Consider the following 13,531-nt stretch of genomic DNA (forward strand, 5'->3'; position numbering starts at 1 on the left):
AATTGGTGATATCATCTTGTAAGAGATGCTTGCGAACACCATTAGTAACAGAGAATCGCCTCTTAAGAGATTCCCACAGTAGATAGGCATCAGGTACATGACTCACAGTAGAGCGAACAGTAGGATCAATAGAAGTTCTGATCCAACCGACGATCATAGAGTTTGCAGCAGTCCATCGAGCAAGATCTGGGTTTGTCAATGGTTTGGGAATAGATCCATCAATTAAACCAATCTTCTGCTTGGCTTGCAAGGAATTCCAAAACTCTGTTGCCCATTCAGAGTAGTTATCTCCCTTGAGAATCACAGGGGTGATCAGCGAGCCTGGATTATCGGAATGATGAAGACTGTATGGTGTTGCAGGAGTAGAAGAAGCCGTGAGACCAGCCGTAGTAGTAGTCAAGGAATCAGTAGAAGCGGACGTGATAGCACCAGTAGACGTAGAAGAATCAATAGTAGAAGTAGTCATGATAGAACACGTTAATCACGAGTAAAAAAAAAAATTTTAGGTATAAGATCGTTTTGCTCTGATACCATGTAATGAATATGAACTGTATTGACTTTATTAACGTACAAGGTAGAGTTTATATACAAGAGAGTAACCTAGATATCTTAGGAAACGATAAGTACAAATACAATATATGTCATTATCTATAACTACTTATCATTATCTCTATAGTTTTCTTTTCACCTAAAGACCAGTGTGAAAAGGGTGTTTGTGAGATTAACCAGGGGTCGTATCAAAGCATGATCAAACAGTTTCTTGAGGAACAAGTCATTCTCTTCCTCTGATAAAACTGAAAGACTGTCTTCGTGTTGAAGAGTTCAATCAAACTCAAAGTGAGGTACTTCGAAGTCACTTTCGAATTCAAGTATCAAAGTCGTCGTTTGTTTGTATTATTGTTTCTTTGGGAGTATGTACTGGTACGTTAACATGCTGGTCTACAGGATGCCAGCTAACACAGCATGTAGTTGAATCAAATCAATGAGACTGAATCAGTTTCATATAAATATATAGATCCTCGTAATCTATATTATCTATAATACCCACGTGGATCGTGACTGCTATAAGGAAACGTGCAAGTTTTAGATATTCAGAACGTACAATTCTTTTTTGGTCATTTGGAATATTTTATATATAAAATCTTACTTTAAAACAGTAATTTTTTCTTCTTCATATTTTACAAGTTATTGACGATTGAAAGTTGAAAGTTGACATTATCCTTAAATACATTCATTGTATTTTTTCATAGTTGTGCAAGTGGACTATTATCTACTATAGTGTTTGAAAACCAGCTAATTAGTTAAAATCGGATTGGTCCTCCGATCCAGACAAACAGTAATCAAGTAAATATGATTTGCAGCTTGTTATAGTTCAAATACAACGATTGGCTTGAACTCAAAGGTCAGAACAAAAGTCTAACCTCTCTACCCACCTAATTTTCACCTAACTTGTGTAAATTTTTGAACTTGACATCTTTATAAGAAGTTAACCTTATTAACACATACCGTGCAACAAACCAATGGAGAAGACTTATTATTCATAACACTAAATGAGGATGGAAGGATATAAGCTTGAAAGATTCAATGAACCTACAAGATTAATAGCCCTAGTCCAAACAAACGATCAACCAACACATGCATCCCACTGAAAACAAAGAGCAAAATAGCTACCACGCACATGAGAGACCTTAATCTCTAGTACGTAGCTGTTTATTCTATTAATAAAGTATCGTAAAAGAGACCTTAATATCCCAAATAGTCTTTTTATTCCACTAATAATGTTTCCCTGTGACGGTAACGTGGGCGGCTAGAGATAATAACGCGTCTGACCATGGAGATCATGTTTTGGTCAGGGATGACAAGAGTCTGCCTTTTTCCTCCTAACACTATTAGTTCTAACTTATTAATTCATTTCTCATGTTAAAAAAATCTGATTTGACAATCCAATCTTTCAGATGTATGACCTGATCTTTAATATAACAAAAAATATATTACAAAACTCAAAAAAATCTGAAGCAGAGAACAAATACATGTATCTTATTATGGACTATTTGTTTAAGTTATAAAGAAGTGGAACAAGTTCAAGAGTTGACTTCTTGCTGATAATAAGCGATCCTGTTTCTTCCAAGTCCATGTCTTTGATAGTCTTCCCTTCAGGTAATCCCCAATTAAAGAAATATAGCAAGTTCAACAGTCCCAACTCTACAGTAGCGATTCCCATGTTCATCCCGGGACAGATTCTCCGACCAGAACCAAACGGCAAAAGCTCAAAGTTCAGTCCCTTGTAATCCACGGAACTGTCGAGAAACCTGTCAGGGTTGAACTCCTCCGGGTTGGACCAGATTTTTGGATCACGTGCGATCGAGTAAACGTTGATCATCATCTGAGATTTCTTGGGGACGTCGTAGCCTTGGATCTTGATGTCAGACATGGTCTCTCTTGGCAGCAATAGTGGAGCTGCTGGATGTAACCTAAACGTCTCTTTGATCACGTTCTTCAAGTAGTGAAGATGGTTTAGATCATCTGCTGTGAGTCTCTCCTTGCTGTCCCCAAGTGTTGTCCGAATCTCGTTTTGCACTTTCTTCATTACATGAGGGTTTCGGATCAGCTCTGTCATGGTCCATATCATTGTGATGGCGCTTGTGTTTACTCCAGCAAGAAATATGTCCTGATACAAATTAAGCATGACCGGTTATGGGCACATCCGGATGAAACATTCAGACTTGGCATCCAAGTTGTCGGTTATTTCTTTTTTAAATTAAAATTAAAATTAACCTAGAAATGCTTACCGAGATGATTCCTTTGAAATGATCTGTGGTGAGCTTGAAAGAATCTCCATCTTCCTCTTGTTTTTTCATTAGACCAATCATCACGTCGACGACATCAGGGTTGTCTGATACTGTTCTTCCAGGCTTAAGATGATCATCGAGAATGTTCTTGAAGAAAGTGTCGAGTTCCGAGAAAACATTGTTCAGTGTCTTGTTCTGTCCGGAAACTCGGTCGAGAAGCCAACCAACTCCAGGGAAAAAATCAGAGAATGCAACACCATCGACGAGCAACTCAAACTTGTGAACTAGATCCGCAGCGTTGTCCTCGTCCACGAACTTACATCTGTGGATATCTATCCCGAACGCGAGCCTACAGATGATACTCGCGACGAGGGTGAAAAGGGTCTTTTTCAAATTCACAGGGGATCGTGTCAGAGCAGCTTCCGTTAGTTTCTTGACCAGTAAGTTATTCTCTTCCTCTCTGATGTAACCGAATGACTGGAACTTTTTCATGTTCAAGAGCTCGACGACCACGAGCTTCCTCAACGCTTTCCATTCCTCGCCGTAAGGCGCGAACCCTATGTCTTTGAAGTTGTAAGAGATCATTCTTGTCGCGACGGTTGCTGGTCGGCTGCAACATTCGAGATCTTGGGTCTTGAGAGCTTCTTCTGCTCCTTCTTTAGATGAGATCACGACCACGGGGACTGATCCGAAACGGAGAAGCATCACTGGTCCGTATTTTTTGGAGAGGTTTACGAAACACTTGTGAGGCTGCCCATTGAGGTTGTGCAAGTTTCCGATGATCGGGAGTGTCTTGGGACCAGGTGGAAGTTTCCATTTTGAGGGTTTGGGTTTCTTTGATGTGATAAAAAAGGAAACTAAAAAGATGGTTAAAAGAAAGAGGATGTAGAGAAACGTTGACATGGTTTGCTACTCTATTTCTCTTGTGTGTTGGATGAAGAGCTGAGCTTAGATCAAACGATATATATAGACAATTACTCCCTCTGTTTCATAATAAGTGTCACTCTAAACTCATTTTCTTGCTACACAAAGAGTGTCATTTTACAATTCCAATGTAAATTATACTAACTTTCAGCTGAAAATTAATTGCAAACTGCAATGATTTTATAGATAATTTTATTTATCTAAAATACTATTGGTCAAAGAGGTATAATTAATTACAATTTACATATATTTCAACAACTTTCTTAATCTATGTGAAAAATGTCACAACGACACTCTTTAAGAAACGGAGGGAGTATTTGATTTAGTATCTCTATCGTCGTTGCCTTGGAAAACGTGTTATTTAGTTTGAATAATCGTTTGATTTGTATGGTATACGTAACTCCTACATTAATCAAGGCTGTTTACGACTCTAAGACATGGGTCAATGGTCTAGAAAAATAATGTACTTTTTATTTATTTATGGGAGATTTGTAAATAATAAAATAAAATATAAGTTAATCATATTTTGTACTAGGTATCGATATTTGTTATAATATCATCTGCTAAACATGATTATCATAAAATACATAAAGTACTAAGAATAAATATTAATCTTAAAAAAATATTAATCTTTAGTAAAAGTTTATGTAAGCTCTGTCTGAAAACGAACAAAATAAATATGCATGTAAACGATGGTGGAATTTTTGTTTAAATGATTAATAGAAAAAACTAGAAATTAGTTGGTAGAATTACTTAAAACTATATAACATAATAAATAAAAAGTCATATGAAAATTAAAACTACTTTGCAGTCTAGTCAAATTATTTATGCCAAAAATAGCTTCCTGATATTAACAAAGAGCTAAAGATTAGTGGTTTGAACTAATGTCATTTTCATCACCCCCATGTCAAACGAGATAAAATGTACGTGTCATAGTATTTTTCAAAATTTTATTAGAACCAAAAGTATGATATAAATATAGACTATTGCAACAAACTATAAAAAACACTATAAAATTATCTATACAGTCATCTTATAATCCACCATTCTACAATTCAGCCAATAGATTTAGGCAGTCCAAACGGTGACATCCAGCCCACGCCATTCAACAAATCCATATGCTCCCAAAGATGTCATCATTTAGATTTGTATGTGAAAGACTTAGATAGTAGCAACTTACAAAATCCATTTTTGCTTTGAAAATTATAATGTCAAGGGATTCTAGTAACCAAGGTAGGATTGGTCTTAGACTAATACACACACACAAAGAAATATCAAATACATAATCATTTATGAAGAAGTGGAACAAGCTCAAGGCTGACTTTCTTGCCGATAACAATAGCCCCTGCCTCTTCCAAGTCAATGTCCTTCACCGTTTTCCCTACAGGCAGTGCCCAATCAAAGAAGTAGAGTAAGTTTAACAAACCCAATTCCACAGTAGCGACCCCCATTGTCATCCCAGGACAGATTCTCCGGCCAGAACCAAACGGCAAAAGCTCGAAGTTCAGTCCCCTGTAATCCACAGACATGTCTAGAAACCTATCAGGGTTGAACTCATCCGGGTTTGTCCATAGTTTAGGATCACGTGCGATGGAGTAAACGTTGACCATGATCTGTGTTTTCGCCGGGATGTCATAGTCCTGGATCTTGATGTCTGACAATGTCTCTCTTGGCAGCAATAGTGGAGCTGCTGGATGTAACCTGAATAGCTCCTTCACCATGAGCTTGAAGTAATGAAGCTTGTTGACATCTTCTTCTGTAACTTTCTCCTTCTTGTCCCCAAGTGTTGTCCGCATCTCCTCTTGCACTTTCTTCATCACTCTAGGGTTCCTGATCAGCTCGGTCATTCCCCATATCAAAGTCATTGCACTTGTGTTTACTCCCGCAAGAAAAATGTCCTGACATAACATAGACATAGCTATTTATTTTTTATATTTTTTTAAATGAATGTTAAATTTATTCATGCAAAAACATAACGATTTAACCACTAAAGAGCTAAAAAAAATTTGCTTCAAACGGTAAGGTAATGGTTAAAACTTTAAACTGCACCGTACCTCAGTAAATAGTAAATAGTGACAAATTTGTTAACTATATATGAATCTATATATTTTTGTCACTATTATAATCGCACCATAGTTGTTTTAACGTGTTACTATTCAGACCTACAAATATAGTTTAGAAGATTACCGAGATGATTCCTTTGAGATGATCGGTAGTGAGCTTGAAAGAGTCACCATCACTCTCTTGCTTCTTCATCATATCAATCATCACATCGACTACATCTGGACTGTCAAGAACTATTCTCCCAGGCCTTAGATGATCATCGAGAATGTTTTGGAAGAAAGCGTCAAGCTCCGAGAAAACACTGTTCAGTTTCTTGTTCTGTCCCGTGATCTTGTCCAAGAGCCAACCAGTTCCTCCAGGGAAGAAATCAGAGAAAGCAGAGCTGGCAAGAACCATCTCAGACTTTTGAACAAGCTCCGCGATGCTATCCTCGTCGATGAACTCACACGTATGGAGATCCTGTCCGAACGCAAGCCTACAGACCATACTCGCTACTAATGTGAACAGAGTCTTCTTCAGATTCACAGGGGAGCGCGTCGAAGCCGATTCAGACAGTTTCTTAACCAGCAAATGGTTTTCTTCTTCTCTGATGTACCTGAAAGACTGAAGCTTCTTCGTGCTGAAGATCTCCACCACCGAGAGCTTCCGCAGCGCCTTCCATTCCTCGCCGTATGGAGCAAACCCGATGTCTTTGAAGTTGTAAGAGACAGTTCTGCCCGAAACCGTCTCTGGTCGGCTGCAACACTCGAGATCCAGCGTCTTGAGGACTTCCTCTGCTGCTTCTTTGGACGTGATCACAACCATAGGCACGAACCCGAACCGGAGAAGCATCACTGGTCCGTATTTTTGGGAGAGATCTCGAAGGCATAGATGAAGCATTCCTTGGAGGTTGTGTAAGTTTCCGATGATGGGAAGCTTCTTTGGTCCTGGAGGAAGCTTCCATCTAGAAGGTTTGAGATTTTTCAAGAAGATCAAGAAAATGGGTAATAGGAAGATGAAACAGAGGAAAGTTGACATTATTTTTTTCTCTCTTTATCTTTCTTCTGTATTTTTTCCAGTGATCAAATTATAAACAATCAAGTTTGCTCAGAAAAAAAAAAGAAAAAAAAAAGACAATCAAGCTGGTGAGTTAATAATGAGTAGTTGTGTCCTTTTCTCTGAATCAGACAACAACGTGTTTGCATCGATTGATTCAAAATCGCTTTTATGGTGTTGGTAGTGGATGCATAATATATTTGTCTCACACTATCATCAAATCCTATCACCGATTTGGACGCACCATTTGACTTTAATATCATTTCTTTTATCTCGTCCTTTATTTATGAATGTATCACTCAATCAACGCACAGATTTTACTATTTACGTCGACTGCTTTTAACTGGCAAGAAAACAAAAGTGAATAAGAAAGGAACTTACTAGTGAAAAGATGCTGCATTCAAAAGAGATTACACTCATATTTTCAGTAGCGAAGAACTTGAACGAGGTTAAGATCAACCTCATTGTTTTGCAAACAATTAAGAAAAAAAAAACCCCAAAAACTCTTACGTGTTACAGAGGTTTAGATGGATTCGTGTAAACCTTTAATATCGTTCACTAGAAAAATGCAAACCCAATCATGATTATAAAAATGACCCAAGGCTAAGTCAATGATTTTTTTTTTGAATGATGTTAATGTTTTTTCTTTTTGTTCTACTAATAATAAGTTGTTTTCCCGCTCCAACTACTATGTCAACAAAATGTAATTAATGACTCCACCTATGTCTTGTTTCGGGAGCTAATCTATACACTTGTTGTTATTAAAAATTAGTTACATGTTTTAACAACTAAAGTAACCAAATTGTTCAAAACAATCACAGGTTATTTCATGTTAAAACACAGGGTGAGAGTTAAAAAGAGCTGCTTGAACAAAGTAATGGGAACATGTATTTGCAGATTCAGATAAAAAAAAAGGAGAACCTTGTACTTGAGAGCTAGATAAAAACTCAGTATACTTACTAAAATAGCAAAACACACATAAAAGAGAGTGAATCATTTGGAAGTAAAACGGATCTCCTTACTCAGCGGCTGCTTCCTCCATGACTTGTTCCGCAGTTTCTGGTGGAACGGGGTAGTAGTGATAGTGTAGCTCCCCAACGTCATCTCCTGACAGTTTCTTCCATCCATTAGGACCCACGTGGTACACTGATTGAACGAACATATGACAAGAGAACAAATCTTATTATATTATACTCAATTCAGTATCTTGAAAGTTTTTGTATCAAAATTTGGGACAACTAACCGCTAGCAACTCCACCACTGGCTCCATCACGGAATGTCGCATGGTAGATTGATCTCCTTGCTAACTCGGAAGCTTCTTCAACTGACATATCGAATTTGTACCTATGATAATAGGAGTAAGATTAGATTATAGGTGTTTTAGCTTTTGGGATTGGAGATAATAAGAGATGAACATGTTTTGTATTTACCCGCTGTCTAGGACACCGTAAGCGTATGGTGAACCAGAACCGACTGAAAACCTGTCTCCCTTGAGCCTTCCTCCTTCGTTGTCAACATAGTATAGTCCAGGACCCTATATCCACGGAGAAGTTAGAATCTTAATGTTTTCATTTGGGTGAGAGACAAAAGAATAGTACTGAAGATATGATGTTTGTATTCACTTACAGTTTCGTCCCATCCAGCGATCATAGTGCCGACAGAAAGACCCATTCCACGGTATGAATAGAGCATGTTTGCCAGAAGTTTTGAAGCTCCTGAAACAGAGATTCTCCTCTTGTTTGCCAGCTCATGTAGACGGCACTTGACAGAAAAAAAAAACCCAAGAGATTAGCCATAGTTTTTCAACAAACGGTAGAAAGATGAAGAAAATAAACATAGACAATGAAATTAGCATGCAACTCAAGTAATTCTGTTATTCGGTAACTGAAGTCTATTGCTACAAGGCAAAAATGAATCTTGCTTTCTGAAAAACGCAACAGGAATCAAGATAGCCATAGAAATGAAGATAAATAGCAAATTCCAACCATCAGTGCAGACATGAAGAAGAAGAAGAAGAAGAAAAATGGTCTATGTACCTTAATTCCAAGATTTCTGTGCCAGAATTGGCAGTCAGCAGCACCTCCAGCCATTGTACCAAGCATATAAGGATTGATTTCAATAATCTTCTTCACAGATTGTGAGGCTGCATTTGATTTGAGAAAAATCGATATCAAAACCTCAGCAGAAATCACCACAAAAAAAAAAAATGATTCACAAAACTAAAACAAGATTAAACTAATAATCTCCCATCCTATATGTTTCTGCCACAGTCAAAACTATATCGCAAGTATGAATATTTTGTTTAGGAATATTCCAGAGAGTTCCCAACGAAACACCAGCAACTATAAAAAAACATATAAAAAGTAAGCAGATAGAAAAGAGAGAAACATACAGATATATCCACCCATGCTAGCACGAGAATCAGCAGCGACCATGACACCTTCTTTGAATATAAAAGCGAGCGTGGTTGTTCCTTTGGCAGGCTTCACCATCTGTACTGCCTCTTTCTGAAACCCATCAAACTAGAAACCCCAAAACCAATCAATCACCCACATTGCTACAGTACACAGAGGAAGAATCCCAATAGAATTTTCATCAAAATCACGAAAGTCTCACATCTGTGGTGCGGGGAAGATCAAAGGAGGGCACTGTAGTAAACCCATCAAGCATATCGTTGCTAGAGCCGAAGCCAATCGTAGGCATTGAGGTCTCGAACCCACTTGTATCCAGCTTCATCTTTTTTAAACCCCTACAGAATCATTTCAAAACACCCCAATTGGAAGTAAAATCACAGATAATCAATCTAGCCTGAGATAAACCAAAACTCGATGCCAATCAAAGTGCTTTTCTCTCAAAAACGATCTTTATAAGCGATACTTGAGCTCGATTAAGGATTGGAAACGTACCTTACTGTAGAACAGAGAGAGAGAGAGAGGACGAAGAAGTAGCTCTCTAGTGACGAATAGATCGTTTCTTGAGCTCTGGGCAAACTACAGAGAATCATATATGGGCCATACTAGGCCCTCAATTTATGGCCTGTTAATTGTTATTGGGCCGATCACATTTTCTTAATTTCTAATTTAGCTAGTGTGGTTGATTTCAGAAACAAATAAATTCATATGAGTGATTTGATTTACTTAATTACTCCAGCTAACAGAAGCTGGAAAGAAGCTGGCAGAGGTTAGATCGGCGATAGAAGTGGAGGCTGAAGCAATCTGATGTGCTGTTCACACACTGGCAGGCTTTGGATATCGGAAAGTGCTTATTGAAACAGACTCCCTGCAGCTGAAGTCTGACAAGTACTTGAACCCATCATACAGGATATAGCTGCAACTCTGTCAGCAAATGGAGATTATGAGGTGGTGTTTTATCCTAGGAGTGATAACAAAACAGCGGATAGAATAGCGAAGGAGACTACTACGTTTACGTCCTTTGTCCCTAAGTTATATTCTATGTCGTCTATGTGGTTGAATTCATGTTTGGAGGCTGATAAGCCATTGTAAGAACTTGAGTCGGAGTAATTTTAAGTTGTTGTTGAACCAAAAAAAAAAAAAATTACTCCAGCTAACCTATTTTATTCATAGAAAATTATGAAATTAATTAAAATTTACTATTATTACAAGATGAAATGTACTTTCCCTTTAGCAATTTAGTTTATTTTTCTAAATTTAACAGAAACATATGAAAAAACTACAAAAAAAAAACTATATATTTGACTTGTATGATCATCAAATGCATAAAACAAAACAGAAGTAATATACTCGTAGTCGCTCGCAGAACGCTAGCGTCTCGTAATACATCTTCTTGCACGCATGTACCCTGAAGGAGGGCTATTCAACGAGATGCTGCAACGGGTGTGCAACCAATAAGAGTATCTCATAAACGACCCGAGGTCCGAGCGTGCGTGAAACGTTCCCCTCAGGTTCAGCAACACAGGACCGTTTCCAAGCTGCAGCTGCAACTCCTGGCTCTGAGCCATTTCGATAGGGACCTGACTGCTCACGAGATGGAAGCTCGTGAACATGGACATTCCCTTTGGAACTATGAACGGCTCGATGTGCTCTGTCGCGATGAGCGTGTTGTAGAAAAAGAGCTCGAACATCACGTAGCTGAAGTCCACGTCGCTTTTCTTGCTCGGGTTTGTGAAGTTCACCACGACGGCGAGGTCTCCGTTTAGGGAGTAGCCCATGTCGAGATTTGCGGTGTTTAGTGTCGCTGCTGAGATGTCGAAGTACGGTGAGTGTGGACGGTTGCTGAGGTAGACGAGGAGGAGGATGAGACCGGAGAGAATCAGGATGATCAGGAGAATTGCACAGCAGACTGTGGCTGATAGTTTCATGGGTTCGGTCCGTTTCGAACGTGGTTGATGAGCTGCTGGTCGTGTTTGAGTTGTCCACCATGGAGTTGGTTTAGATTCATAGCCACCATGGTGTGGAGGTCGTTGTTGATCTTCAGGGCTTAATAGCAAAGGCCTGCCGGAGTTTGGATTACGGCGTGGTGGTAGAGGTTCTTCTGGCCTCAGTGGCAACGGTCTTGAGGAAGGTGGTTCAGGTGGCTCAGTCTGGTTGCGACCTCTAGTATTTATTCTTGGCCTGGATGGAGGAACTGGGTGAGTCTGCGGGTCCTGGTGGTTGTCCGGAGAGGTCCATGAGCTAGAGGGACCACCAGGATGTTGTTGATCCTGCGAGAACTGAACGAAGTGAGGGTTAGTTTCATAGTGGTGGTGGTAAGACATCGAAGCATCAATTAAATGAGTTGTGTGATAGCAAGAAAGTAGAAATTTTGAGTGTTTTTTATTGAGGGAGAGATAGAGATAGCTTAATGAGAAGTTCAAGTATGATTCTTGTGTTAAAGGAGACCGACACAAGGAAGCAAGTAATCTTTTTGTACGTAAAAAACCAAAAATCAAGCAAACGAAACTGTAACCATCATCCCTTTTTCGTTATCAAATTTTTTTGGGAAAGAAATGTAAAGAGAAGGAACAAAAGTCCTCAGAAACTAAAGGAACAAAAGTAACCATTGAGATAAAAATCTGAGCTAACCTTTTGGCGTTCAGCCTTTAAGATGCAGCTACTCGAAGCAGAATAGATCAAAAGCTCTTAACATATCAAGAACCTAAACATTATTGGTTAAATCACATTCTAACAACGTAGTAGCTATCAGAGGCTGCACTTGAACACGGTTACTCCTCAGTCCAAAATGATCAATCCTCAGTGTAATATTTCTGAGGATTGGTCCACACTGAGTTAAGAGAAACTGTTTCATCACTAACGCAAGAGAGCTGGCTGACTTGTTCCATAGTCTGACCATAAATGATGACCCTTCAGAAGTATTAATGTCAACTCAAGTCAGCTGAAACAATAGGTAAATATTTAGTTGGTCTATGCAAACTCATCCACGTATTCAATTGTCTAGAAAAGGAATAACTTAGCTCAAACCTGATAAGTCTTTTGTTTCTCTCCAAGCAGCAGCAGGTATCAATAGAGGCTTAAATGGCTCTGTGGCTTAAATGGCTCTGTATCAGCATCTCCATGCCGCCACAGTTTTGACCACGACGGTATATTTTTGCACAGGAGAAGGCAAGTTTGACAATTTTAAAGGTTTATACCCTCATTATGCCTAAGCATCAGCACTCACTGAACAGCTAGCCTTTATGAGTGTATCAGACACATCTCTATCAAGGGTGAATCCTTTATCCATCATCTGATCCCAAATCTTGTAGGCTGCGGATAATTTATTTTCCCGTATGAGTCCTCCAATAATGAACTTGAAAGTTAATTCATCAGGACAACACTCTTTACTATGCATGTCTTCAAACAATTTCATTGCTTCACTCACTCTACAAGACCTGCAGAGGCCACTTATCAGGGTGTTATAAGAAATCACATCCGGTGTGATTCCGTGCTCAATCATGTCATTGAAAACACCATAAGCCTTGTCGAGATTCCCGGATTTACACAAATGCTCCAGAATCGTTGTGTAAAATACGCGATCTGGTGACAGACCTAACTCTGTCATCTGATCGAGGAGCTTCTTCGCAACACTAGAGTTACCTTCCCTAAGAAAAGCCTTGATAAGACTCGTGTACGTCACCACATTCATCACTACCCCCTTCTGTCTCATTTCCTCAAAGATCTTGTAAGCCTTCCTAGTGTTTGACGCCCTGCAGAACGTTTCAATCAGAGTGCTGTAGGAAACAACATCACACAATCCTCTAGGCTCCATCTCTTTAGCCATGAAGGAATAGCATTTATCCGGATGACTAACCCTGCAATGCCGCTTAAGCAACTGGTTATAACTATAAGCATCAGGCTGTATCCCACTTCTCACCATCTCGCTCATCACCCCTTCCGCTTTCTTCAACATGTTGTTATCATAGTAAAAATTCAACAGCACATTGTACGTTACAACATCCGGCTCACACCCACTCTTCCTCATAAACGACTTCAAAGCTTCCGCCTTTTCTATCTTACCCGCTCTACAAAACCCGCTAATCAACGCATTGTAAACCACTGTACTAAGCTTAACCCTTGCACTCTTGATCTCATCCGCCACCATCTCATACGCCAAATCAACTTTCCGAGCGTGACACAACCCAACAACAAGTGCTGCACATGCTCTATTATCCGGACTAATCCCTCTACGAATCATCTCATTCCAAATCTCAACAGCATCAGTGACCTTACCAACTCTAAACAACCCATTAATAAGTATAGTAT

The 13,531-nt window shown here is 39.0% G+C and overlaps 5 protein-coding genes across 5 annotated transcripts; all 5 read right to left on the minus strand.

Annotated features, from left to right (window-relative positions):
* Nucleotides 1–1,934: 1,934 nt before the first annotated feature.
* Nucleotides 1,935–3,712, minus strand: LOC108862444 (cytochrome P450 71B7-like). The gene is made up of 2 exons (XM_018636584.2): nt 2,790–3,712; nt 1,935–2,668 (listed from the first exon to the last, which is right to left on the minus strand). The coding sequence occupies exons 1-2, from the start codon at nt 3,690–3,692 to the stop codon at nt 2,048–2,050; spliced, it is 1,524 nt and encodes a 507-aa protein (XP_018492086.1). The 5' UTR covers nt 3,693–3,712; the 3' UTR covers nt 1,935–2,047.
* Nucleotides 3,713–4,879: 1,167 nt separating this feature from the next.
* Nucleotides 4,880–6,959, minus strand: LOC130510496 (cytochrome P450 71B7-like). The gene is made up of 2 exons (XM_057006860.1): nt 5,901–6,959; nt 4,880–5,611 (listed from the first exon to the last, which is right to left on the minus strand). Exons 1-2 carry the CDS (start codon nt 6,792–6,794, stop codon nt 5,000–5,002), a joined length of 1,506 nt encoding a protein of 501 aa, XP_056862840.1. The 5' UTR covers nt 6,795–6,959; the 3' UTR covers nt 4,880–4,999.
* A 698-nt stretch (nt 6,960–7,657) lies between these two features.
* On the minus strand, nt 7,658–9,794 carry LOC130510517 (proteasome subunit beta type-5-B-like). The gene is made up of 8 exons (XM_057006900.1): nt 9,719–9,794; nt 9,429–9,561; nt 9,205–9,334; nt 8,849–8,955; nt 8,439–8,573; nt 8,243–8,346; nt 8,056–8,156; nt 7,658–7,958 (listed from the first exon to the last, which is right to left on the minus strand). Exons 2-8 carry the CDS (start codon nt 9,546–9,548, stop codon nt 7,831–7,833), a joined length of 825 nt encoding a protein of 274 aa, XP_056862880.1. The 5' UTR covers nt 9,549–9,561; nt 9,719–9,794; the 3' UTR covers nt 7,658–7,830.
* Nucleotides 9,795–10,436: 642 nt separating this feature from the next.
* On the minus strand, nt 10,437–11,860 carry LOC108836664 (uncharacterized). The gene has a single exon (XM_057006896.1). The coding sequence runs from the start codon at nt 11,545–11,547 to the stop codon at nt 10,594–10,596; it is 954 nt and encodes a 317-aa protein (XP_056862876.1). The 5' UTR covers nt 11,548–11,860; the 3' UTR covers nt 10,437–10,593.
* Nucleotides 11,861–12,429: 569 nt separating this feature from the next.
* Nucleotides 12,430–13,526, minus strand: LOC108839888 (pentatricopeptide repeat-containing protein At1g13040, mitochondrial; the record flags this gene model as incomplete). Its single annotated transcript, XM_056987625.1, has 1 exon — nt 12,430–13,526. A coding segment is annotated over one exon (1,095 nt), but the record flags the coding sequence as incomplete, so codon positions are not given.
* Nucleotides 13,527–13,531: the final 5 nt, after the last annotated feature.

Source organism: Raphanus sativus, chromosome 1 (genome assembly GCF_000801105.2).
Source record: "Raphanus sativus cultivar WK10039 chromosome 1, ASM80110v3, whole genome shotgun sequence".
In the NCBI taxonomy this organism is placed as follows: domain Eukaryota; kingdom Viridiplantae; phylum Streptophyta; class Magnoliopsida; order Brassicales; family Brassicaceae; genus Raphanus; species Raphanus sativus.